The sequence below is a fragment of the Zootoca vivipara genome, chromosome 1, assembly GCF_963506605.1.
Source record: "Zootoca vivipara chromosome 1, rZooViv1.1, whole genome shotgun sequence".
Taxonomy (NCBI): Eukaryota; Metazoa; Chordata; class Lepidosauria; order Squamata; family Lacertidae; genus Zootoca; species Zootoca vivipara.
The window spans coordinates 90,660,198-90,687,338 of record NC_083276.1 but is presented as its reverse complement, the minus strand read 5'-3'; the positions used below and the strand labels follow the sequence as shown (position 1 = coordinate 90,687,338).

Below are 27,141 nucleotides of genomic sequence, written 5' to 3'. Positions count from 1 at the left end.
TAGTACCTTATTTGGGGCCCTCCCAGTGCAATGACACAGCCCGGCCACCATCCTTGGACTCAGATGATGGGACCCTTGCAGGACCCCCATCCTCTCAGACTTGCAGAAGTCAAAGACTGCAAAATCAGGCAAGGGCTCTTCCATAATTCAGCCACCTTTCCCAAGAGGCAGAACCAATCACACTATAGGCCATGGTTGCATGCATAAGGCTTCAGTAGACTTTAGCTCTCTGCTGAGACAGCATCTTCCTATAAATAACCTTAGTCAAAGAGAGTTTCAGCCAAGATCAGTCCAAGATCCTATTTTGTCCACCCACTGCATGAAAACACTTTTGAGCTGGCTTTGCCTACCTTGACTGAACATTACTGTTGTTGCTGATGGTAATTGTCACAGTGGCCGGAGTGGACTACTTCAGAGTAACGACGCTACGCAGCTCTGCATTTTATTCTTTTATTGGTGCTGCGTATTTACAGTGCTCAAGTCATTGCTATTTACACGGAGCGATGTTGTCAGTCGGTTTCAGAACCTCCTAATGGCTTTTGGCGCGTCTTTCTCCAACACAAAAGCTTTGGCAGACCCATCCTCTTGCCCCTCCTCTTCCTGCGTAATTCTGGAGTTGGGTGGATGGGTCTTCCCCCCTTACTTGCCCCTTCCTGTCCCACCTGGGACCCTGGCTCCTCTACCTTGCCTGAGCCTCGGACACGACTTCCTGCTTCCCCACTGGAATCGGAACTCTCCCTGCTTTCCCCTTTGCTCGGGGACGGGCTTGAACTCAGGAGGGGAGGGACTTCGCGATATCCCCTGTCCCTCACATCCACCCCCCTCCCAAGCTCTCCTTCACCCCTCCCCAGGCCCCCCCCATGTGTCGGTGACGACTGGAAGCCTAAAAACTCGGTGCTCTCCGAGCCCGTTGGTGTGAACACCTCCCCCCAGTCCTGCGAGCCCCCCCCTTCCGCCTGGGAGGACGGGAATCCCAAAAAGTCCGTGGCGTCAGAGCTGGTGGGGGTAAAAATGTTTTGCCAATCTGCTCCTTCCTCTGACTGGGTGGATCTTGGCGACACCCATACCTCATCCTCTGGTTCCTCAAACTCCGCTTCCCAGCGCCATGGTGAGCTGTTCTCCCGTGCCTCCTCCTCCTCCCCCTCCCTTTCCATGTGCCAGGGCTTGGGTCTGTGGGGAAAGAGGGCGTGAAATTCTTCCACCAAGAATTCCTCCTGTATCTGAGTGGCGGGAACCCATTCATTCTGGGACGGTGGAGCATCCTCCCATGCCATGAGGTACTCCAGGCCCCCCACCCCCCACCTTGAATCCAGGATGGCCGTGGCCTCATTGAGTTGCTCCCTGCTTTCCCTCTCCCCCCCTCCCTCGGGGGTTTGTTCGCTGTCTCTGAGCCTGCTGCTTTCCCTGTACGGCGACAGCAGCGATCTATGAAACACTGGATGCACCCTCATGTCCTCTGGCAGTGCCAGCCTGTATGCCACCGGGTTGACCTGTTGCGTGACCGTGAAGGGGCCCAGCCATTTGGGTGCCAGCTTTTTGCACCTCCCTCTGGTGGGAAGGCCCTCCGAGGACAACCACACCTTGTCCCCCACCCTGATGACCTCCCCTTGTCGCCTGTGGCGATCTGCCCCCTTTTTGTACGCTTCCTTGGCCCTCTCCAAGTGTTCTCTGAGCTGCTGGTGCACCGTCTCCAGTTCCTCTGCCCAATCCTCAGCCTGTGGGCCCTCCTCCTCCTCCTCCCTCTCCCTCTCTGGGAAAGATCTGAGGTCGCGCCCGTAATTGGCCTTAAAGGGCGACACCCCTGTGGAGACGTGCACTGCATTGTTGTAGGCAAATTCTGCTAGTGGCAAGCGATCCACCCAGTCCGTTTGCCGCTGGCTGACGTAGCATCTCAGGTACTGCTGCAGAATGGCGTTGACCCTCTCCGCTTGTCCGTTGGTCTGCGGGTGTCTAGCCGTCGACAAGCTGACCTCCACCTGCAGGAGGTTCATGAGCCGCCGCCAGAACCTGGAAACAAATTGGCGGCCACGATCCGAAATAACCCTTAAAGGTAATCCATGCAGTCTGAAAATGTGATCAACAAACAGTTTGGCTGTCTCTTCTGCCGAGACTGCCCTGGCACACGGTATAAAGTGACACATTTTGGACATGAGGTCCACCACCACCAACACTGCAGTCTTACCCCTGGACGAAGGCAGATCTGTGATGAAGTCCATGGACACCACTTCCCACGGCCTGTGTGGTGTGGCTAAGGGCTCCAGCAACCCTGGTGGCGCTGCTCTGACCACCTTCGCCCGCTGGCAGGTGGTACAGCCCCTTACATAGTCTCGAACATCTTCCCTCACCCCTGGCCACCAGAAGTGTCTCATGACTAGGTGAGTGGTCTTGTCCCTTCCAAAATGCCCCGCTGTAGGGTTGTCGTGCATCTGCTTGAGGACCGTACGTCGAAGCTGGGTGGTGGGTAGGTACAGCGCACCCTTGTAGAAAAGCAGCCCTCTGCGTTCTGCAAAGTCTTTTGCCTGCTCCCTCCCCCCTCTCAGTTCTCTGAAGATGCGGTTGGCAAATTCATCCGCTGCCGTCAGTGCTGTGAGTTCTGCCTCGCTCACCACTGCTGCTCCGCAGGACCATGCCGACGGGGGGAAAATGTGCCTTGGGGCTGGTGGCGCCTCCTCCTCCATGTACTCTGGCTTGCGGGAGAGGGCATCCGCCCTGACATTCTGCTCTCCTGGGATGTAGTGTATGGAGAAGTTGAAGTTCGAGAAGAACTCCGCCCACCGTATCTGCCGCTGGTTGAGCACCCTGGCAGTTCTCCAGAACTCCAGGTTCTTGTGGTCTGTGCACACCTGGATGGGGTGCTTGGCGCCCACCAGGAAGTGTCTCCAGTGCTGGAACGCCGCGTGGATCGCAAGAAGTTCCCGATCAAAAACTGTGTAGTTTCGCTCGGGCTGGGTCAACTTCCTGGAGAAGAAGGCACAGGGTCTCCACTCTCTGTTGGCGTCCAGTTGCAACAAAATGGCGCCCACAGCCTTATCAGAAGCATCTGTTTCAATGCGTAGGGGCGCGTCCTGAACCACGTGGAACAGGTTCTGGTCTGAGGCGAACACCCTCTTGAGGCTTTCGAAGGCTGCTTGCGCCTCTGGTGTCCACCTGAACTTCTGCTTGCCTCTCAGGCAGTCAGTGATGGGAGCCGTAACTCGAGAGAAGTTCTTGATGAACTTCCTGTAGAAGTTGGCAAAGCCTAGTAGGCGTTGGGCATCTTTGCGCGTCCTGGGGCTGTGCCAGTCCAGGATGGTCTGCACCTTGTCCTTGTCCATTGCCAGCCCCTTGTCTGACAGCTTGTAGCCCAGGAAGTCCACCTCCTTGGTGTGAAACTTGCACTTCTCCAGCTTCACATACAGGTGGTTCTCCTTCAGGCGCTGTAACACCTCCCTGACGTCCTTCACGTGCTGCACTGGGTCGTTGGAGTAAATAAGGATGTCATCCAGAAAGACCAAGCATTTCCTGAAGAGTAGGGACCCCAGGACGTGGTGCATGAAGGCCTGGAAGCATGCTGAGCCCCCTTGCAACCCGAAGGGCATCACCAGATATTCAAAAGAGCCCAGAGGCGTGAACATCGTGGTTTTCCACTCATCGCCTTCCCGGATCCTGATCAAGTTGTACGCCCCCCTCAGGTCTAGCTTGGTGAAAATCTTGCCTCTGCGTGCCGCTGTCAGGAGATCATCCACTCTGGGCATGGGGAAAGCCACTGGCTCTGTCACCGAATTCAGCCGTCTAAAATCCACCACAAGACGGCGCTGTTGCGTGTCTTTCTTGTCCACCCAGAAGACCGGGCTGCCCCCTGCTGCCTTGCTTTCTCTGATGAACCCCCGCTTGAGGTTCTTGTCGATAAAAGCGCGCAGATCCTCCAGTTCCTGGTCTGACATGGCGTACAGCTTGGCTGGGGGTATAGTTGCCCCAGGCACCAGGTTGATCTGGCAGTCAAAAGGCCTGTGTGGGGGCAGGTGGTCGGACTCCGCTTCACTGAAGACCTCCTGCAGGTCCCAGTATGGTTTGGGTATCGCCTCACCCCCTTTGACGTGCATGGTGGCCACCGTGGCTATCGGAGGCCCCTCCCCTGGTTGGTGCTGCATGCAATGTTCCAGGCAAAAGTCCGATCCAAAAGTGATGCATCTCTGATGCCAACTTATGGAGGGGTCGTGGCGCGCCAGCCAGCTCATGCCCAAAACGATTGGGGGGTCTGAGATGGTGGTGACGTTGAATGCCAGTGTCTCTGAGTGCCTTCCAACCGTCATTCTCATGGGGGGGGTTTGATGAGTGATGGCCCCTCCCAGCAGCTCTCTGCCGTCAATGGTTGCCACGTGCAGAGGAAAATCCAGCTGCAGAAGCTGGATCTGGTGCTCTTCTGCAAAGTTTCTCGAGAAGAAGTTGGCTGAGGCACCACTGTCAATTAGGGCGAGGACCGTCAATGGATAGCCATTTGGAAGCGTGAGCGTCACTTCTAGAACCACTCCTGCTCTGGGAGGGGTGGGCTGGCTCTGCTCCTCTCTGTGCGGGTGGGTGGGCTGGGGCTGTTGTCTGCTGACTGTGCCTGGCTGCCGCCCCTTGTCTCTTGCAGCCAGGCTTTCCCGTTTCCCTGCTGTGGTGCTGCGTCAGTGGGGGAGGGCACAACCGTTCCCGCCTTTCCTTGCCACTCCCTGCGATGTGGGCAGTCTCTGACGAGATGCTGGGGGGAGTTGCAGAGAAAGCAATTCCCACCCCTTCCCTCCTTGCGTCTTGGCGCCGCTGGGGTTTGAAAAGCCCGCGCGCGCGCGCTATCAATCTGCATGGGTTCCTGGTCCTGACTGGCCCCAGGCGTGGCTTGAAAGGGTTGTTGAGGGAGTGGCTTCTCCTGCGACCGTGGGAACCAAGCCCGCTTTGCGCGCGTTGCTTGCTTGTCGCTCCATCTGGATTCCTGCCTCACCCCCACCGCCAGAGCCGCTTTGCTCAGTTGATCCATATTACTGGGCTTTGGACCTCTCGAGAGCTCATCCTTCACCTCCTCATGCAACCCCAAGTAAAACGCCGCTTGCATTGGGGCAGACTCCAGATCCCACCCCAATCTGTGCACCAGCATGGTGAATTTCGCCCAATACGCGCGAACTGTCATATTTCCTTGGCGTAAATTATGAAGTTCCTCCTTAGTCTGGTCCATATGACTATCGGACGAATACATCGTTTTCAAACCTTCTAGAAATAGTTTGACATTCTTCATGCAAGGATTCCTTGTTGCAATTAACGGTCTTAGCCACTCCCTGGCCGCCCCTGTAAGGTGCTCCACAATAAACGCTACTCTGTGCTCATCATCAGGGAACTCATCGTGGTGCAGCTCAAGAGCATACACAATCTCAGTCTCAAAGCCCTGAAACTCCTTCGGGTCTCCATTGAACTTGCTTACTAGGGTCCCGGCTCTCCTTCCTGGCAGCACTTGGACTTGGGGTGCCCCTCCCGCCTTGTTTTTCTCTGCATCCAGCTTGTTTTGGAGGTCTACCGCCACCGCCCTTAAATGCTGCTCTTTTTCCTGGAGCTCTCTCACCTGTTCCGCAAGTTGTAGCCGGTCGTCCTGGACCTTCTTAGTCTCCTCTTTAGCTGCCTTCAATTCTCCCTGCGCCTGCAGCGACAGCTGTTGCAGTTCTAGCTGGGCTTGCTCAGCGATCTGCCGCCACTTCTCCGCCTCTGACACGCTCATCCCGGCAACTCCAAAGTAGCCCAAAAATGATTAGGAGGTTGCTGTCACAGTGGCCGGAGTGGACTACTTCAGAGTAACGACGCTACGCAGCTCTGCATTTTATTCTTTTATTGGTGCTGCGTATTTACAGTGCTCAAGTCATTGCTATTTACACGGAGCGATGTTGTCAGTCGGTTTCAGAACCTCCTAATGGCTTTTGGCGCGTCTTTCTCCAACACAAAAGCTTTGGCAGACCCATCCTCTTGCCCCTCCTCTTCCTGCGTAATTCTGGAGTTGGGTGGATGGGTCTTCCCCCCTTACTTGCCCCTTCCTGTCCCACCTGGGACCCTGGCTCCTCTACCTTGCCTGAGCCTCGGACACGACTTCCTGCTTCCCCACTGGAATCGGAACTCTCCCTGCTTTCCCCTTTGCTCGGGGACGGGCTTGAACTCAGGAGGGGAGGGACTTCGCGATATCCCCTGTCCCTCACAGTAATGATACAAAGTAGGTGTCAGGGATGAGCCAGTGGTTTCAAGTTCCCCAAGGGGAGGGGGGAACCTGGGGTTGGGAGAAGAGGATGATGTGCCTGAGGGGGAGGGAGATAATGAGGAGAGAGCTGTCGGAGTAAGTTTAGAGGAAGAGACAGGAAAGGCTAGAGAGCCTGGAAGTTCACAGGAGCAGCAAGGGTTAAACTCAAGCTCAGAATTGGGGGCGGGGGGTTTACCCCAGCCCTCGGGAGACTTGCGGGGGGGGGGAAGAGGAGGGCTGAATTTTATGGGTTGCTGGAGGGGCCTCAGCAGAGATCTGAACTGAGTGACTCTGATGGATGATTATATTACGTGCTAATGACCTATTGTAAATACTGTAAATAAAGTCCATAAAAACGTCCGAAGGCTCTCGTGGTGCTTGTTGTGAAGAGAGGAAGCCCCGTCAGCCCTGACAGTAGGCTGAAAATCATGACAATACTATGATAAAGTAAGTGGAAGACCATGAAGATGATTGTAAAGTGTTTTATCTATTTTTAGCTACTGTTTGGTCTAATAATATTTTGAAAGCTTTTAAATACCTGGTTATACTGAAAAGTTTGATGTTTTATTTTATATATCTGTAAATCGCTTAGAGGGTCTTTTTATTATCAAGCAGTACACAAATTTTGTTAAGTATGACACAGTAGGCTAAAGAGCAAATGGGAATTCCCTTAGGGACTCTCAGAATCTCACTGAGCCAAAATATATTAATTGCTGGGGGATACTCTCCATATCTCTTCTATTCCATATTAAATTGTTCTCCCGTCCTGCCCCCACTAGTCATTAAGTCTATAATTATTGTTCCGTTAGAGATGCACTTATTTTAAAATCAATAGAAGTGTGACCCTTTATTACACTGCCAGCCCATAATTTAAACCATTGACTTGAATTTGTTTAATGAAAAAATATAATTATTGTGAATGAACCCTATCTACTTACAAAGGCAGCGTTCATTTTAGTGGCTTGCAGCGTCCACCTAGAACCCTAAGGAGAAAACAGATCAAAATGAATACCATGGAGTACTGCACGCATGGCCAACACTGGAAAGAAAAGCAATAGCACATTACCAAAAAGGACCATGACATATTGTTAAGGTTCAGAACATGAAAATGCATCATACATTCTTAACATATATAATAATTGCAGTTAAATGAAAGCATGTGAATTTTCTCCTTATCTCTTATCAGACACAGAACCTTGCCAATTCTTTTCCTAAATGCCTACCCTTTGAATAGGGAGAAAATCCACAGAATCACATTTAGCAAACCAAGAAAAGGGTAAAGCAACAGGTAGAATTATTCACACAACCAAGGTAGGAAGCCCGTTCTTAAAAATGGAATCAAATGTAAGGTTTTCTAAGCAATACCCAGTTCTTCACATGTATATTTCCCACACAAGGAAGTATCTTATTCATACCTTTTCTGTTAGTCAAATGCTGTAAGAAACCCAGAAACAATGTTTCTCAATGAAAAGGAAAATAAGTAGTTAGGGATGGATTATTTTCATCTTCAAGGGCTTATCTGTGCAATCCACCACATGTCTATTGAGAAGCAAGTCCCATTGAGTTCAATGGAACTTACTCTCATGTAAGTGTAGGATCTCATCACCGATCTTGATTGTGACAATCGGAATAAATAAATTTGATATAGGCTTGTAGTGTATATGTGCCCCAGGATCTCTTAAGAGGAAAGGAGGTGGGGCAAATATATGTCCACTACATCATTGGATTTAAATATCCACATGTGTAGGGATATTTAAATAGAATGATATGTTCTACAGTGTCTGGCACATTCAAAGAACATCCACAATATCTATCCTTTTTGGGGATGTTTGAATATCTGCCTTGACAAAAGCTGAGGGGCCAATGCATTTTTGTGCATTGTTCTCACTATAGGCATTTTATTACATACCTTACCCTAGCATACGCATTTTTGAATACTTTGCTGTAGAACTGCTTTGCAAAATTTGGAGAAGTGAAAGTTTCAAACAGTGGCTATGTTTTGGTTTGCATAGTGTGAAAAGTAAAGGTTAGGAAGGTTCACCTTTAAATACAAGCTGAATTTAATTTGGTCTCTAATAATATCAGAGGTTTTTTTTGTTCTGTATAATTGCTTAAATGTGTGCATTACAGGAAACCTTTCTACTGTCTGTTGTACAACCAGCTAAACAAACGCGTGCTATCCCCTTTTTTGGGGTAGTCTAACATCAAGGCACAGTGAAAATATTAGTTTCTGTCTATCTGACATTAACCCAGAAGTAACTGCAAGGGTGGCTGAGTTTTTATCAATAGTATCTCTTAGATACTATGACACTATTTAGTGAGAATAAATTCCAATGATAATCCTCTTTATTACATGTTTTACGTGGCTGTTTATTTGTATATATTTTAAATTTTTATATATGAATGTTTTATGATGACCTATACTGGGACGTTGGTGGCACTGTGGTCTAAACCACAGAGCCTAGAGCTTGCCAATCAGAAGGTTGGCAGTTCAAATCCCCATGACAGGGTGAGCTCCTGTTGTTCGGTCCCAGCTTCTGCCCACCTAGCAGTTCAAAAGCACATCAAAGTGCAAGTAGATAAATAGGTACCGCTCCGGCGGGAAGATAAACAGTGTTTCTGTGTGCTGCTCTGGTTTCGCCAGAGCATGACCCGGAAAAACTGTCTGCGGACAAACGCCGGCTCCCTCGGCCTATAGAGCGAGATGAGCACACAACCCCAGAGTTGTCCGTGACTGGACCTAATGGTCAGGGGTACCTTTACCTTTACCTATACTTGTAATGCCTAATAAAGGTTTGGTGAAGTTAAAAATGCCTTAGATTACGGGAAATTGCATTGCAATGATATGTGTTAGGAGGTAAAATTGCATACAAAATTGTGCATGTTTGGAGCAATTTGCTGATGAATTTTCATGACAGCTTTAAAAAAACCAGTTCAGAAAACTAGAGAACTGAACTTAAGATTGTGAAAGTCACTGGTGAAGGTCACCTTTTACTTTCATACACAGTGGTATGAATGATAAATTCTGGTGTCATGATAAATTCTGAAGTGCAGGAGCTAATCAAGGAGTCCCATGGCACCATAAAGTCTAAGGTTTTTTGTTTTTTGTTTGCACCCTGTCTGTATCCCTATTCCTAGTTATGTGAGAGTAAGTTCCATTGATCACAGTGGTGTTTACTTCTGGCCGCATAGGTTTAAACTTGCAAAGCACACTGAAATTTAAGAAAAGATCTTCAGCCCAGCTGAAATGTAACCTTAAGCTTTTTATTAGAAATGAAAACAACCTTGCAAAGATGTATTGCTAACCTAAATTGCTAACCTACTGTAATGCAGAAACCCCATTAAAGGAAAGGACCTGAAAGCCTTATTACTAGCTCAATCACTTGCCAGAACAAAGTGTGTCTGCCAATTACCCTGGTGCTTTAGCCAATGATGTCATTACTCCTGTTCTGAAAAAAAGTCCTGCAGTTGCATATCTTGATACTGGGGCTGAGGGGTACAGTGAAGCCACACTAGATAGTACTGCACATTACCTGTTGATCAAAGAGAGCCCAGAACATTGGCAGTGGTATGAAGAGAAACAGGACCCGTGTCACCATTTTAACTTCAGTTATCAGTTGGTTCTGTGAAGGGAAACACAAAGCAAAAGGCAAGAATGGTTAGTAGGAAAGAAGAGTCTACAAGTAACAATCTCAGACAATATAATTTTGCTGCATGGAGGTGAACTCTTTGTAGGAAAATATGTGTATTTTTCCTAATATCGACTTTTATGCTTTAAGTACACCAGTTCTGCAGTTGATATGTTCAGGTGCTTCTCAATCTGTTCAGCTCCTTTGTGGAACATTTTAGATGCAATGACTTTGGAGGCTGATGCAAAGAGATGCATATTTGGGATGACCCAGTTACCGCAGAATAATCACACATGGCAGATCTGGTTATGGATATCTGAGCAAATGTACTGTAAACAATGTGAGCTAATATAGCAAGCACAAAGGAGGAATAAAGAAAACGGGTAGGTAGGCATGCACTGCACCAAATCAATGTATCTCAGTATCATGGAACACACTACTTTTTCAGGTCTACACTAAAATTGTAAGGTATGATTGTGACAAACATATGCCTATAATAGAGGCACACTAACTACAAAGCTGGAATTGGATGCACCTTCCTGAACAGTGTGCTCATGGTGGCAAACTTGGGCTGGTTCAGATCTAAACTCCTCTGTTCTTGGGTGCTTTATTTTGGGAGAGGGACAGTTATTTCCACCATGGCTGATGTTGGGAGCTTCAATTTCCCTGTATTCACCTACTATTCCCAGGTAGGGTTGCAAAAATGTGTATTCATTCCATAAAGGAAGCACACATGCACAAAAACCCAAGTCAATTTAGGAGGGTGTGTGTGTATTTTTTGTACATTCTCTGAAGACACATACAGTGGTCTTCAGAAGACACTTGCAGTGATTTTGAATGAAGATGAGGAGAGTTGGTTCATTTCTACATTCTAGCTGTTATACTCTGATAGCTCACATCTTATTGGAGGAATATATATTAAAATACTTCAGATCCAAAGATTGACTTACTGAGTATTTTTCTGAGGCCCAGTCCAGCCAGTGCTCCCTTTTAGGAATGTGCCGGGATCGATTTTTGATCCGGTTTGTAACAGCAAACTAGAGAGGAATAAAAGCAATTGAGAGATGTGTAGGTTATGGAGATTCTCCTACATTTGTTTAATTTAGGCCCATTACAATTAATTACATCATTTATTGCAAAGTCTTATATTGTTTTCTTGATCCTACTCTCATGTCATATATCATTAGTGGAGAACCTGTGGCCCTTCAGATACCATTGGACACTAACTCCCATCAACCCCAGCAAGCATATTCAATGGTCAGGGATGGTGGGAATTGCAGTCTAGCAACATCTGGAAGGTCACAGGTTCCTCATCCCCATCTTAAATCAGGTTTCATCCTTTTCATTGATTCATTGGATGACTTCCACAAGACACAAAGGATCATAGCTGCCAATTTATCCCTTTTTTAAAGGGATTTTTCCCTTATGCTGAATAGGCTTCCTCGTGAGAAAAGGGAAAACTTGGCAGCTATGCAAAGGATATTATTATCTGGGTAATGGCATTTATTGTATAAATAAGGCCTTGGGTTCCATACCCCTTAGTCCAGCAAAGCAAATCATGGCATGTGTGGCATGCTTGATATTGTTCCTGCAATTCTTGGTCTTTTTCTTTTCACCAGAAAGAAGTGGCAACATTTAACAGCTGCTGGTAAGCTCCATATAATCAACTCTGTAGTTGACCACATATCTACAGTGTCTTTTATTTTGGAAATGTTGATCTGGAAAATCTAGATGATAGAGAAAGGTTTCCTGTCCTTGAAAAGTAAGACCAAGTTTCATTCACCCCAACATTCTGTCAGTGGCCCACTGCCAACTCCAAGTGGGCTCCATCCCTAAGAGAGTCCATCGCCTCCTTGCTGCTGTTGCCATTGGCCATTATTTCCCCTCTCTTTCAGGACCCAGAAGGAGAATTCAAGGCAAGTGAAGGATGCTGTCCCCCCCCCCCCGCTCACTCCTTGCATGTCCAGAGGGGGCAGATGAACAATGACAGCAGGGATAAGGTACAGCAGTGTCAGGAAGCCCAGAGGGACAACACTAGATCCCTTACAGGGGCCCAGAAAGCCCTACTCACTGCAGTGGCAACCCTATGTTAATGAGGAGGGTGTGATGATTATTGAGGCAGCCATACCCTCATCATCAATTGTACTTCCTTTGGACAGAGAATTTCCATTATCTGTAATGGCTAATAGCCACTGAGCAACCCATTCCCTATCGAGCTATTTAATCCATTTTAAGAAACCACCTTAAGCTACGGTAGTGACCATCACCACACCTTCTAGTGATGAATTTCATATGGTAATTATGTATGAGAAAGAACTTATTTTTGACTGCAGTTAATACAGTGCCAATCAATTTCACTGGTTGACCCTGAATTCTAATATGCTAGGAAGGAGAGAATGAGATGATGTAATATAACCCTTCATACCATTCGCAATTCTGCACCATTGCATCACACCCCTGAGTTATATTTTTCCTAATCTTTTTTTTTAAAGCCTCAAATGCCTTGTTGTGCAAATTGTCACAGTGACCTCAGTGCTGGAGTAAAGTAATACTAATCAGAATGATGGATGGTAGGGAGCCATTCTGGATGTTGAGCAGCGGAGCCAATGAATGTTTTTGGCCCCAAGCCCTCTGGTGTAGATCCAACATGCCGTTTTGCTTTGAGAGAAGTTGGATAAAAATATTCCCATGTATTACCTTTGAGTCTGAATGGCTACTTGGCTAAAGTCCCTTCTCCAATATGAAGCTGGCTCTTGGGATCATTGACATAAAAGTCCTACACAGATGACTGAGATAATCAGTATATCCAGCAGGGAGCAGGATAATGTTGGCTTCCTCTGCTTCATTGTGTTGATCAGGTATTCTGCCCAGGGCCTGTTTGTGTGCAACATAGAGGCCAGAAGCAGAAGCAGTGGGCATGATTCCACTGCAGTGGAATTTATTTTTAAGCAGATCTATATAGGATTGCACTATAAAATTAATATGGCTAATCAATTAACATCAGGGTCAGACATGTGGAAAATATGATTTTACAATCTCAGAGTCATGCATGAAAAGGATATCTAAGAAACACACTTACCCCAATGCACTTGCAAATTTCGAGTAAGATATTTCCTTCTTGTGGAGTCTTTTTGTACAGTCCATTTCCAGCAATAAAAACAACTATAAAAGAAGTGTGGTTTGAATGCAAGCAAAAGGAGTTACTGTACATTCAATGTAGCTATGCATCTGCATGAAGAAACTGTAATAGTTGGTCCTGGGGGTACAGGGACCTTTCAGAATGGCACAGAAAGTGGAACAGAGGAATTCAGTAGGCAGGATGCACAGTCAAAAATCAGGTGCCTCCCTTTGACAAAGCTGAAGCACTTTCCACTGCTTTAGAAATCTTACAAAGAGTGAGTCCACTGAGACAAAGAATGCTTTTTTTAAAAAAAAAAAAATTAAGTGTCCCCAAACATTGATTGCTATAAACTTAATTTAGGTGTTCAAATAACGCATAGGGGGGATAAAGACAAAGAATGCATTTAAAAAAAAAAGTGTCCCCAAACATTGATTGCTATAAACTTAATTTAGGTGTTCAAATAACGCATAGGGGGGATAAAGTGTGGAGGAGGTGCTGGCGCATACAGCTGCATATCCACTCCGTAATTCAACATAAGAACATACAAAAAGCCATGCTGGGCCAGGCCAAAGGTCCATCTAATCCAGTATCCCGTTATGGCAGTGGCTAAATTGGAGGCCCAGCAGAACCCCTTGAGAAGAATCTGAGCACAACAGCAAGATTCCCAGCAATTGGTATTCAGGGGCATGCTGCCTCTGACAGATGAGGTAGAATGTAGCCATTATGGCGAGTAGCCATTGATTAACTTTATCCTCCATGAATTCATCTGCTGCTCTTTCAAACGCATCCAAGTTGGTGGCCGTTAATACATCTAGTGGGAGCAAATTCCATAGTTTGACTATGTGCTGCTGTGTGAAGAAGCATTTTCTTTTGTCTGTGCTGAACCTTCCAACACTTAGCTTTGTCGGATGTCCCCGCTATCTACATTGTGCTTAATTGCTCATGGAGAAGAGAACGATGTGGGCTGGAGGGAGGCATTTGTGATGCGATTGAGCATTCTGGGCAAAGTAGTTTTTAAATATTGCCTAACCTGACACAAGCAAGAGCTGATTTGAAAACCATCATGCATAAAAAATACACAAAATCTGGTTATTATTTTTCATTTGTCGCTGTAGCAAATGAAATACTGGACTAAATGGTCCAGTCATCTGAATTGTTTTGCCATTTTATTTTGTTGCTATCACAGGCATGTGTTGGCATGCACACAGTATACATGTAAAGAAACACACAAGTAAAATATAAGCATGCTTTGAATTGGCATTTAATCTGGGCTTGTGTGTGTGTGCCTTGAGCCATAATTATGAATAACCCAATTTGGGGGGGGGGGGAACTAACTAAAATCTTAACTATGGTCCATTCCAATATATGCTCTGAAACTCAGTTGTGCCCACCTCATATGACTGAAGGATCTGCAGGCATACCGTATCAACAAATAGCAGCAGCAACAAATCCATTTTTGGTAGACTTATTTAAAAAAATAAGTGAGAGAAAGAAAAGAACTGCAGCATTTGCTGGTGTGTTTTCCCTTGACTGCTTCTGTGATGTACTTTTCAAACAGTAATGTCAGATGATATCCAACAAGCACAGTACACAAATACAAAGGAACCATGTGGTAAACAGGAGGCTTCTAGGATTCTGCTGGCATGTTGTTGGGTTTTGTTTGGTGTGTGTGAAGGGGAAACATTTCTGCAACATTAGCTGCTGTCTAGCGGCATCTCCTAGTCTTTGCTGGGAAGACTTCTATTCCAGAGGGAATGAGAAGACATTAATGCAGCTAGACATATAGAAGCTGGGGGTGGGGGGTGGGGGTGCCTTTTTCGTTGCACAGATTGTTCTCTCCAAAGCAAAAGGCAGCATTTCTCCAGGCCTCTGGGTGGAAATTGATTCTCTGCTGTGAGCGACTGTACATCCAGTTGCTCTGCTTCAAGCAATACAGTATTGCAGAGCAGTAGGTAAGATGTTAGCACTGCCACTGCTCTGTTACAGCACCAACTACCAGTACTTACTGAGAGCGATGACCATGAGAGCAGCAGGAACACCAAAAGCCAAGGAATAGCAGTCTCCACCAAAGCACTCCACATCACCTAAGAGAAGCAGAAACAGAACTCCCTTTTGTCATGTTTCAATTCTGATTCCCCCTTCCTTCCAATGCCATAATAGAAAGAGATGCCCATTACCACTTTTTTCTTCGCTTGAAGTCAGCACAGGACAAGTTTTCCTTAGTATATCTGCTTGCACTGAATCAGTTTTGTGAGTGGCTCAGAACGTATGCAGATCAGGAAATAGAGTGCCTAGGGCTCCACTCACTTTCTAAGACCTCTCAGGATGTGGCATTCTGAGGGCAATTCCTGCGACTGTCATTTGTTCTAACTATTTTTCATGTTGAATTTTAAAATTGCCATAAACTGCCCCAGAGCCAGCTGGTGAAGGGTGGGTAATGAATTGAATAATATTAAAAATTTGTATGAAGTGGTGCTTTTTAAGTCAAGGGCACCTGTAGGCTCACATGTGCCCACAGAACCTTTCCCTGGCGCTTGCAGTGTCCCCTACATTCACTGAAATTAAGCTCAAAAGAAGCATTTTATTGTAGCCAATAGACTAGGTTATGGTATGTGCTTGGTTGTGGGGGGTGTGTGTGTGTGTGTTGCAAATGACTTTAAAAAGTGCATCTAGTGCACATTGAAAACACATAACTCTCCCTGCAAGAATCCTGGGAACTTTGATTTGTTAAGGGTGCTGGGAATTGTCGCTCTGGGAAGGGCCAAGTTTCTTGGTTTGGGGGGTGGAATTGTGTGCTTCAAATGTGGATTCGATGTGCTTTAAATGTGTGCTGTGGATCTGCCCATTTATCTGATCTGCAAACTTGCCCCCAAAAGGTTGATGACAACTCCTGCCTTAATTAATCCTCCATACACAAAACATTAACATTGCACTGACTCCAAAAGCCACAACATTACTTTGTTGATAGGAACGCTTCCCAACAGCGTGTGCCTGGATATATGCAGTAGGTGTGAATGTGATGGGGAGGGAACAGCTACCCAGGCATCCAGACTGGAGTCCCAGGCTCACCTGGCTGGGTACTCAAGCCAGAACACAGTGAAAGTCATAGAGAGAGCTCTAGACACATGAATGTGGCCCAACTTCTGAATCAAGGGTTACATACACTCAGCTGCAAATATACCAGGAGAAGTGGTTGCAAAGCTGCTGTTTGTTCTGCAATGGAACAAATGAAAACAAAACGATTTCACAGCTGAACACCAACAGGATTAAAAAAAAACACGGGTCATTATTAATGTGTGACATGTTTATCTAAAGTTTATAATGCTACCTTTGTGTATGTGCCTAATGCACATAGTTACAGTATTTTGCTTTCAGAGGCATAAGCTGAAATTTGATAGTCCGGAACTGCCCATGTTATTTCTGATTTTCACCAGAGGACGTTTTTAGCTGCTTGGGACATTGGCTTGCTCAATATAGTAGCCACAGAGATCACACAAAACAGCCAGGTTTTAAAGGGAATGTGCTTCTTTTTTCTCTTCAAGGAAGACTCTTAAGAACCAAACATCCTCATTCCACTCTGCACCATGCCACAATATTTATTTGTCCTGGCATTGACCTATGTTGATATAAGATGCAGAGCCTAAAAGAAGCTTCCTTTTCAATCAGCTACAAAATGTTCTGAGCAGCAGCTACTTACCAGTGTTGACACAGGTAAATAGCTTTGCTTTCTGCCTTGTACTTCAGATTAAATATAGAAAACAAGCAAGTCCCCAATCCAACCCCAGAAATTAAATAGGTTTCAAAAACAACACACAAGATACACAAGACACACAAACTGTCCTCTCTTTGCTCCTGTGGATGTGATTGTTTTTCTCCTGAGAGCTGCTCTGTGCAGTGTTAAAGGTAACCTCTTGTTCTGTCTGCTTTCACTCCTTGCATCTCAAGACATGGGCTGAAAACACATAACACAACAATTTTGCTGAAGCTCAACAGGTCTGTCTGGTCAGTGTATGGGTGGGAGGCTGCCTGGGGAACTTTAGGGCAGTGTTTTCTGGTATAGGTCTCACAGGATGATTGTGGATAGGTGCCCATGCAAAGTCAATGGCAATGTGATTTAAAAGGTCTGCAAACTTGTGATCCCGCTAGATTATGCTCACCAGGTGATGTCATGCTGCGTTCCACCAGCTCTCAAGAAAGAACCTATACAGTATGGGGAAGGATCATAGTTAAGCTGTAGAGCATCTGTTTTTCAGGCAGAAGGTCCCAGGTTCAATCCCTGGCATTTCCGGGTAGGGCAAGGAATATCCCAGTCTCAAATCCTGGAGACCTGCTGGCAGCCAGTGTAGACAGTGTGATCTACACGGTCTGACATGCTGTATGGCAAATTTCTATATTCTCTAGCACAGAGCAAGCTGCATAATTCTGCCTCTACTGCTGTTCTGAAGATCCCAGAATGATCATGGCCTGGCCCTAACAACATCTCAACTGTTCTCAGTACGTTGCTATCATACTCCTGCTACCAAATAGAGCAGTCAAAACATGAAGTATCTGCAAGAAATGGGAGGCATTTGGCATAAGTTGGACATGTTAAATATCAGGATGGTAGTGATGTTTTGATTGAAATGGGCTCTTGCAACTTGGTGGTCAGGAGAGAACTTTACAGTGGTACCTCTGGTTACGAACTTAATTTGTTCCGGAGGTCCGTTCTTAACCTAAAACCGTTCTTAACCTGAAGTACCACTTTAGCTAATGGGGCCTCCTGCTGCGCCGTCGGCGCACAACTTCTGTTCTCATCCTGAGGTAAAGTTCTGGCCCGAGGTACTACTTTTGGGTTAGCGGAGTCTGTAACCCGAAGTGTTTGTAACCCGAGGTGTTTGTAACCTGAGGTACCACTGTACTCAGTTTGGCACATTAACTAAAAGCCTTTGCAAATCTATAATGCTCCTGAAAGTTGCTGTGATGTAGAAGAGAAATTGGTATTGTGTTATTATCCTAAGTTATTTCTCTGGGCACACTCCAGAATATATAATTCTGAAAACTACACTGGCAATGATGCAGAGGCATTATGTTTAACTTCCAGTGGTTACCAGAATATGTGAACTGTGAACAAGATTGATGACTTTGTGAGTTTTGCTGTTCTCCTGGTTTTGAGGCTATTTCTCTGTTTTTAATAGTAACTAGATGCAGAAAGTTCTGAAGCACAGTGGAGAACAGACAGTTCTGGCTCCACACCTCCATCTATCTTGGGAGGTGACACAGCTCAGTGGTTTTGTACGCAGAAGATCCCATGTTCAGTCCCTGACATCTCCAGGTAGGTCTGGCAGAAAGTTGTATCTGAAACCCTGATGAGCCAATGCCAGCCAGTGTAGACATTACTGAACTAGATGGACCAATGCTCTGACTCAGTACAAGGCAGCTTCCTTTCTAATACAGAGTGGCAGGGTGGGGAAGGGGGGGGGGGAAATGAACTGGAAGAGTGAATCAGTATCCATCCAATAAGAGCAGAGTCCATTATCTTATTATTTGTCATGTCTTCTCTATGGGAGAAGATGAGATCAGGAGGGAAAACTCCTTTATCTGACTCCCTGTAAGATATTCCCTCCTTCCTAAACCGTTCCCTTCAGGGATACAATATAGGACAAGCAAAAGAGTATGGCATCTCTGGCAGGCTGGCATTATCTTGTACTGACTACCATTTTGTTTGTCCCAGATCTGTTGGTCAGAGCCCAATATATAATTATCTGTGCTTTTAACTCAATGAGATTTAGAGTACTGAACTCTGTGCTGGTCCGAGGGTAGCAGCCCTTCTGTTTGGGAATGGAATGAAGATCACAAGCAGAAGCTGGGAAAATGCAAGTTGGATCCTGCTGCAATGTATAGTGTTGCTAGGTTCTGCACAGCACCACTCGAGATTCATAGGAGGATGACCTGTGCCATAAATCAGTTATAATGAACATATCAGAGTGCTCTGAAAATGATAGTTAAAGACTTTACTATATCAACCTTTTGCGCTCTTCCAGGCCCACCCAATGTTCCTGACCCTTCTTTTGGATGCTTTTGGCTTCTTGTGTTTTAATACCTTTTAGCTTTCTAAAGCACTTTTTAGATTTTAAATGCTGGTCTATGACCGTAATAAAGATTTGTATTGTATTGCAAGTTGGATCCATAACGGAGCTTATTCAATCACATGTTCTCTTCAATGTTTATATCAGAGAAAGTCTTATGGTGCTACAGACAGACAGACAGACAGACAGACAGACAGACAGACAGACAGACAAACAAACAAAGAGACACAATCCTTTGCAACATGGGTACGGCACCTGCACATGAAGGATTCCCCCTAGTGGATAAAAGGGCACTGTTTTCTCCTTTTCTATCCCCACAGCCCACTATACTGCACAGGCAAAGGCATTCAGCTTACCATGTTGTTCTGGTGAACTGGAGGTCCATGTGTACCTCTGAGATCCCCACCTTATCCTCTAATCTCTAATCCACTCACTCAGGGAACATTTGCAATCCTTCCCCTAGCAGAGAAGGCTGGTTAGATGGGCCTCCTGCTTCCATGCCTCCTATTGCCCAGACTGCCCTGGCACTGTTTCTAAAGAGTCATCCATATGTTTCTACCTCCTAAGGGGGAAAAGGGTTCTGTCGTGCTCTTTGTGCAGCCCTCCAAGTTTCAGTGCTGTACATACAAATTGTATTCCGTTTTAAAAACAACTTCCCTCTATTCTTTCAGCAGAATCATAGTGGTCTAGTAGTCACTCCAAACAGACATATGATTTTATTCACGTGGAAGTCAGGAAAACCCAATTAGCTAAGGGAGTGGGATAGTCGTGCTGCATCTAATTCCCACCGTCATTCTAAATCAATGCTGGGAAACCTGTGGCCTTTCAGGTGTTCTTGGACTCCAGCTCCTATTGCCGCATCATGCATGGCTAATGGTCAAGAATGATGGGAGTTGTAGCCCAACAATACCTGGGGGAATATCATCCATCCATGTTGTTAATCAACACTGACCTCTCAGCACAGGGGTAAGGAAAGTAGAGATCAGACTTCCTGCATTAATGGACAGGTAGAAGACAGAGAAGAACTTGCTTCTTTCCTGGGCCTGAAATGAGAGAAGATCAAATCAACATCAGAGATTTTTTTAAAACACTGTTTAGAAGCATAGCAATGGATTTGTCAACGGGGCTCCATCAATTCCACTCCAGTATGAATTATACATTTGTATTGACCTAAAATAAAAGGTAAGGTTAAAATCAAGGCAAGGTATAGATTCTCTCTCTTTCTTCACACTTCTATATAAACACACAAGTAGAAGGAAAGATTCTCTTCTCTTTGCATGGTGGAGGGAGGGGGATTTACAAAGAGAGTAGCAGTTACTTATTCAGAAGGAGCATTTTAATTGAGTCCCAATATAGCCTCATTCAATCCAACTTGGCAGTGCTTGACAGCTCATCATGTCTAGGCAATATTCTCCCAAAAAACATAAATAGGAAAAGAAACATATTCATTATAAAAAGCGTACACCAACAGCTCAGATAAGGAAAAGGGTGGAAGAAGTTGGCAAAGTGAAGCCATAGTTAGGCAAGAAATAATTGGGATTATATAAATTACATTTCAGCCTTAAATACATTTGCTTCGTGGTATTAGCTCATTTATTTCAACGGAACCTACTTCTGTAGGCTAAAAATATCCTTGCTAGACAAATTCAAGGGGCTGTTAACTTTTGCTTATGCTAACCAGGAGCACAGAAGAAGAACTGATATTACTAATATGCATTCCAACAGGTGGAATTTACAACAAAATGCTACAGTGTGGATGCCAGCCAGCCAGCCAGCCATACCTTATGCCAGGGCATTCTAAAAAAGCTAGCAAAGCCATGCAGAATCTTATGGCTGCTCCTTTTCATTAATCAGAACACAACTAAAAAGAAGCCGTAGAAATCAAAAGTGATTGTGTTCCAGTTGCCCAGCTCAGGAAGTTAGAACCAGGCAAGAGCAACAAGTATCCAGGTAATAGGCCATAAATTCAGGTTTCACAATCATTTATTTAATTGTGGGTGACAGAGCCATAGCTGCCAAGTCTCCCGTTTTTCGTGGGAAACCCCTGGATTTTAATCTGTTTCCCGCTGTTATCCCGAATAGAAAAAAAATCCCGGAAATCCCCTGGATTTCCTACCTGCCAGGGAGGCTCCATTTCGGGTGCTGCTCTGCCCACGTCTGGGCACAGGAAATCGGGCAGAGCGCCGGGGCTTCTCTGCCCATGTCTGGGCACCGGAAATCGGGCGGCGCCGGCACCGGAAGTTGCTTCTACGCATGTCCAGACATGCATAGAAGCGACTTCCGGTGCCGCGCCACTGCTGATCCCGCATTTTTCAACGGGAGACTTGGCAGCTATGGACAGAGCAGAGCAAAGAGCCGCCAGCGAAATAGACAAACTTGGACTCAATATGTGCTCAGAAGCCTTGGCCAATTTATAGCTATTCAGCTATACTCTAATGTGAGTAGCACAGATCGGGTTTTCCCTCAAAGAGGTCACATGTTGTGGTGAGACCCGGCAACCAAACCCTGTGTTGTGTGTGGGTATGTTTGACAGCCACAACACACAATTGATAGGTCTCTTGATGCAGGGTGTAATCAGGCCAATGGGACGCAGCCTAAACGGATCAAGGGACCTATAAATACCTATGTACATGACCCAGAGCTTCCTCTTTTGGCAATTGCATCGGAACACCCGCACACCTTTCCCTACTTTCAGGGCTTGCACGCTTGACCTTGCTATGCCGTTGTGTGTCACCTGTCGTTGGGACAGGGGCACGGCAGGAATTTTTTCTACTTGGCTGATTGGCTGGTGCCATTTGGGTTTCGCCTGCCATGTAGCAAATGTCACAACTTGTAAGGTTGTGGATAGGCTCTGGTTCAGGTGATAGGGATGGGAGAGCGCTCTTGCCATCCCTATGTGAAGGGTATTCCATTAAAGGAATCCAGGGACTCTATAGTTTGGTCAACCCTGTGAGGGGTTGTGCCCATGCCTGAGTCCAGGGGGACATCTGGGTGGTGGACATAGCCTGTTCCTGGCTTTCCGCCATTCCAGGTGTTCATCCAAGGCTGACCTATGGTGGTGCCCTGGGTCAGCGCTACCTGCAATGGTGCAGGGAGCCAGTCGAACCAGAGCCTATGCAACCACTCACTTGCTGTAATCAAAAAAGTTGTGGCCTAAATTCTGCCAAAAAAGGTCTGAACACGCAATTAGATGATTTTCGATTCTGGACTTAGAGAAGGGACTCTTTAGATGGTAATGTGCATTACTTCGCATACTTTAAAGTGTGGAAAGCCAGCCCTGCTGTGTTTGTAGCTCCTCCTGCTGAGTGGGACCCCTCTCTGTTTGCCCCAAAGTGCTGCTCTAATGGCATCTCTCACTATTATTGACTCTGAAGGTGGCAAAAATAATAGGCAGACTCAGTTCTCTTTGTACTGGCAAAGGCTGATTCCGACGTGAGAAGATAGCAGGAGGGAGAGCAATATATGTAAATGTCTACATTAACTCCTGCGGTTATTTAATTTATAAAAAGGTTCAAAATCGTTATACAGTAATGAGAAATTGCCCCATATAGATTTTTTATGTGCAGAGCTACCTTCCAGTGCCCAAGGTTGTGGAGCTTCACAGGCAGACTATGATAATGAATGGGTGGGATCCAAATATTATTTTCTTAATAATATTTAAGAGGTGCAACAGCGAACCTTTATTTATTTTTCGCCAATTTGTAGACCGCCCCTCCTCGTGCCAATTTACTATCCCAAAATGCTTTCGTATTTAGGTAAAGCTCCTTCATGAGCCTGCACAACCTTTAATATCTTCTTTGGAGAACCTGATCAGAGTGCCTTCATCTTCTGAGGGGAGGTGAACAGCAAGAAGAGATAGGACTCAATCATGGTGCTTTGTCTCTGGAACATCCTCCCCCTGCTCATCTATTAGGTTTTCTCTCTGATTATTTTTAGAAAGAAATTGAAAGTGCCTTTGTTGATTTTAGGTTTTCATATCCCAGCTTGCTCACGAGCTCACATGGAGAAATGCTGTTTGTTGTCCCTCATGTTACAGAGGACCAGCTGGCTTCAACAACAAGTTGGTGTCCACAGCATACTGGTCCCACGCTGTGGCAGATTATTATGGCAGACATCCTCACTTTTAACTTTCAATTGTCTCCAAAGACCGTTTTATGCTGACAGTGAAGTATTATGTGGGTTTGGGAAGGGTATTCATTGTGTGAGGAAATCTTGCAATGGGTCTGTCCAAGAAGCAGCCGGAGTCAGGAGAAGTTCAATAATTGCATTTATTCATGAACAACAGAGCAACAACTCAACATTCAGACAGAACTTGGTGCTGCAGATGAAAGGCTCTCTCTATCTAGGTTCTCTCAGTTTCTCATTTTTCCAATCTTAAAATCAGTTCTCCTCATTTTGCAGCTATTTAAGAATTCTTTTTAAAATGCATCAGCATTTTAGTGCCAATTCCTCCTAATAAGCATATTTTAATATGCAGTTTTGACTAACGTACACATGTTTGCAAGCCTCTTCCCCCAATACAATGCACTTTTGTATGTTATTTCCACAAATATACTGCATTTATTCTTATGCACACTTTCCCCTAATATATGCATTTTTGTAACTGTTTTGTGCTTGGAGAACTGTTTCACAAAATTCTGGTAAGTGCGAATCTATGATTGCTTCCAGACTGTCACTATGTTGGGGTGGGATTAAATCACATGCTGGCAAATTATGATTGTCTAATTACAGGTGCTTGGAAGGTCTTGCGCAACAAACCCCATCCCAAATGGACTTTTTATGACAATGAAAGTGACAGGGAAAATGCAGCATTATTTAACCTCCACACAATCAATGTTCAGTGAATAGCTGACATTCTCTAGCCTCCCTGTAAACAAATCGGGACGAATTTGGGTCATCTGGAAACAGCTGAATTTCATTTTGAGGAAATACAGTAATATTGAAAGGGAAGTATGGCTTAGCCACATTTTCTATAAACAAGAAAAGAAAAAAGTCCAAGTTTACCCTATAGCTTAATTATAAAAATCAAGAGCTGTTGACCATAATTAGTATGCACAGAAACCTTTTGCTCATAGTAAGTATAGCAAATGTAATTTTCTGTAGTTGAATTTGGCTTCCAGATTACTAATTATATATACAGAAATACGAAAATAAATAGTAAGATTTTGCAAACGACTTTTCTTTAACTTGCTTGTTAAGGGACAAATTGTGCTACTGTTTCATCCACTTACCTATTAGCCCCTTGAGCTAAATAATCCCCAGTACCAACTATCGGACCATAGCCCTGCTATTTGAAGGCAACAGTGGTTCCTTACAGCCTATCTACCAAACCCAAGACTGAGCAAGGTTTGCTAACTGCTGTTAGACAGGCGTTATCCAAGGTGAGTCCCCAACAGATGTGAACCAACTTCCGCCATCCCAAACCCTTCACCACATTGACTGGGTATGACGGGAATTATAGTCCCAAACATCTGGAGGACACCACCTTGGCTGTCCCTATGTTAGACCATTTTTGGTGCTTGTCCTGGTGACTGTGACTAGAGATAGAAGGGTCTGTCAGTTTTGATCCTTTGTTTCTTAAAATCAGTTCTCTACATTTCGGCACCAATTTGTGGATTTTTTTTTAATCCTCATGAAATTCTTCTGCATATGTGTGATTTTCTCCAAATAAACACATTTTGCAAGCAATTTTTCCTAATACAATGAATTATTGAATGTTATTTTCACTAATATATTCATGCTTATGCATACTGTTACCTAATATATGCCTTTTTTTGTATACATTAGCTGCTTAGAGAACTGCATCTCAAAAAAAAACCAGATAAATGTGAATTCTGAAGGATGGCTGTTTCAGATCTCATACTGTTTCGGAAAGTGCAAATCTGAAAAATTTGGCTTTAAATGCAAACTGAATCCAATTTCTCCCCTATCTCTAGCCTGGCGCCTATACAGACTGATGTAAATGATGCACCGCCTCCACTTGCTTTTAGCTATCCATTTGGTGCTTTCCGGTATTCAAGATGGACTCTGAAATTATGAAGGCATTTGGGATTCTTGGCATGTAGCTTGTTTGAAGTTATTTATTTTGCTTGAGGTCCATGCTGCATGAAGGACCTTGTAGCCTTAAAGCTCTGCCAGCAGTCACTCTCAAGCTCTTGAATGTGTGATTTCAGCATTCGCATGGCCAAGCGGACTTTCAAAGCTGTACTGTGAATATCATGGGCTGGTGACTTTTTTAGAGATCTCATTAGGATTCGAGGGAAGGTGAAAGGATCACCAGGCTCAAAATCCCTAAAGCATCTTATGCCTGAATGACTTCACTGGTTTCCACCTCCCACAGTCCACTGTAGGCCTCTGCACAGGCACCTGCTGAGCAACTGCATCTGTCATCACTTAACAGTGGCAGAAGAAAACTTCAAAGATCATTCCCCACTTTGTTATACTTCCCAGCAGCAGCATCCATAAAGTGAGGTGTGAATTTCCAAATAGGCACTGCATAAGCCTGAGCCCCTTGACATATTTGTTTTGATTCTGGCTTAGTTCTTCATGCATTTCCCGCACCTAAATGCCTCCCCAACTTGGGAGCCCACAATTAAGATGTAAATGTATGTCTCATTATGAGCAATCACATCTGGTACATCTCTTGAATAATCTTGATGCCACGGAGGGGAAAGAAAGCGAATCTTGAGTCAGTCCATCCAAGTGTGAAGCCTATAGAAGAGACTCCATTGTCAATGCCATCTTCTTGGTTCCAAGAATCGGATTCTGGTGTAATTGGATTTTGGTGGGTTTCTGTTGTTTGCTTTGAAATCCCTTCAGTTCCTGATGTACTTCCATGCGGCTTTCTCAATTATTCGCTTTAATTCAAAACTCTGAATATTTGTGCACATGCATTTTCATTCTCTATCACACTCCATTTTGAAAGCTGTAGTCATTCTTGCAGATGCATATTTTGCTTGAGGTACCACTCTGCAGCACAGAGCTTGTAAATCTGCATGCGTAGTCATTCTTGGGCATGCAGGAGTGTGATAAAGCCACTCTCATATCCCAAAGACAGTGGGTTGCAGACAGTTCACCACTTGCATGGAGCAAGAGAGCTCACAGGACTCACAACATTGGGGGGGGGGTCTATTGTCTCTTTCATCCATAATGGTGTTGCAAATAGTTCAAAGCTGCAAAAAGTCTTGACATGAAAGTTGATATTACAGAACTGCAGGAGAGATGGTTTGTCGTGAAAGTGTTAAAATATCCCAAAAAACACAGGTATCATGTGAAAACAGAATAATGTGAGGAAGAGGTGAGGGATCCATTGTGAGCATGTGGTAGATTTCTGAAATGCATTCAAATTGATTTCAATGTGTTTGTCATAATTTCTGGAGCAGGATTCAGAATGACCAGCACTACAACAATTCAACACAATTTCCACAATTTACATCTATCTTGAAGTGAATTTCGTAGGCTAGGTAGCAGCTGACAACAGTCTGCAAATATTTTAAGCACAACTCCCCCCCCCCCATGCGTAAATGAATTATATTGTTAAGTGGCAGTAGTGAGGGTGAGGAAATGACATATCATCTTGCAGTGGTAGTGAAATTCTTATTTGTACATGTTATTTTGCAGAGTAATGGAAGTTCTACACCTTATGATTTTGGAGGGAGTCATAGGTGCTATGATGGTGCAGTCTTTGCCAGATGTTTCAGACTATAACTCCCATAACAGCTGACTGGGGCTGATGGGAGTTATAATCCAAAGTATCTGAAGTACCTGTTTAAACAACAGTATACATAAATTTGGGAACCCTTAACTAGCCAAGGTTGCCTGCTACCGCCCATGAGTACCTAAAGAGGTCCATACAGGCATTGGATACAATGTTTGATGCAAAGAACAGCAATGTAATCCCTTGTGTATGTACACAACCTTCTCAATCACATTTTTTGCACATGATCCTACTTGCCTTGCCACAGAATATATACTCCAGCTTGCCATAATTCACCCCTTACTTTAAAGCATAGTGGGAAAAATGGTCCTAAAACACAGGGACAGGAAGTTACATTGCAACGCACTGAATAGTTTGGGGTGGCTCATTTTAAACAG

The 27,141-nt window shown here is 45.0% G+C and overlaps 1 protein-coding gene across 1 annotated transcript in view; it reads right to left on the bottom strand.

Moving 5' to 3' along the window:
- The window catches only part of SLC15A2 (solute carrier family 15 member 2), a 66,723-nt gene that overhangs the window by 24,814 nt on the left and 14,768 nt on the right, over nucleotides 1-27,141 (bottom strand). The window contains exons 6-11 of the mRNA XM_035129704.2: nucleotides 20,000-20,090; nucleotides 14,989-15,066; nucleotides 12,941-13,023; nucleotides 10,812-10,898; nucleotides 9,766-9,855; nucleotides 7,171-7,215 (exon numbers count right to left, since the gene is read on the bottom strand). Coding sequence (XP_034985595.2) covers nucleotides 7,171-7,215; nucleotides 9,766-9,855; nucleotides 10,812-10,898; nucleotides 12,941-13,023; nucleotides 14,989-15,066; nucleotides 20,000-20,090 — 474 coding nt within the window. The remainder of the gene's footprint in view (nucleotides 1-7,170; nucleotides 7,216-9,765; nucleotides 9,856-10,811; nucleotides 10,899-12,940; nucleotides 13,024-14,988; nucleotides 15,067-19,999; nucleotides 20,091-27,141) is intronic.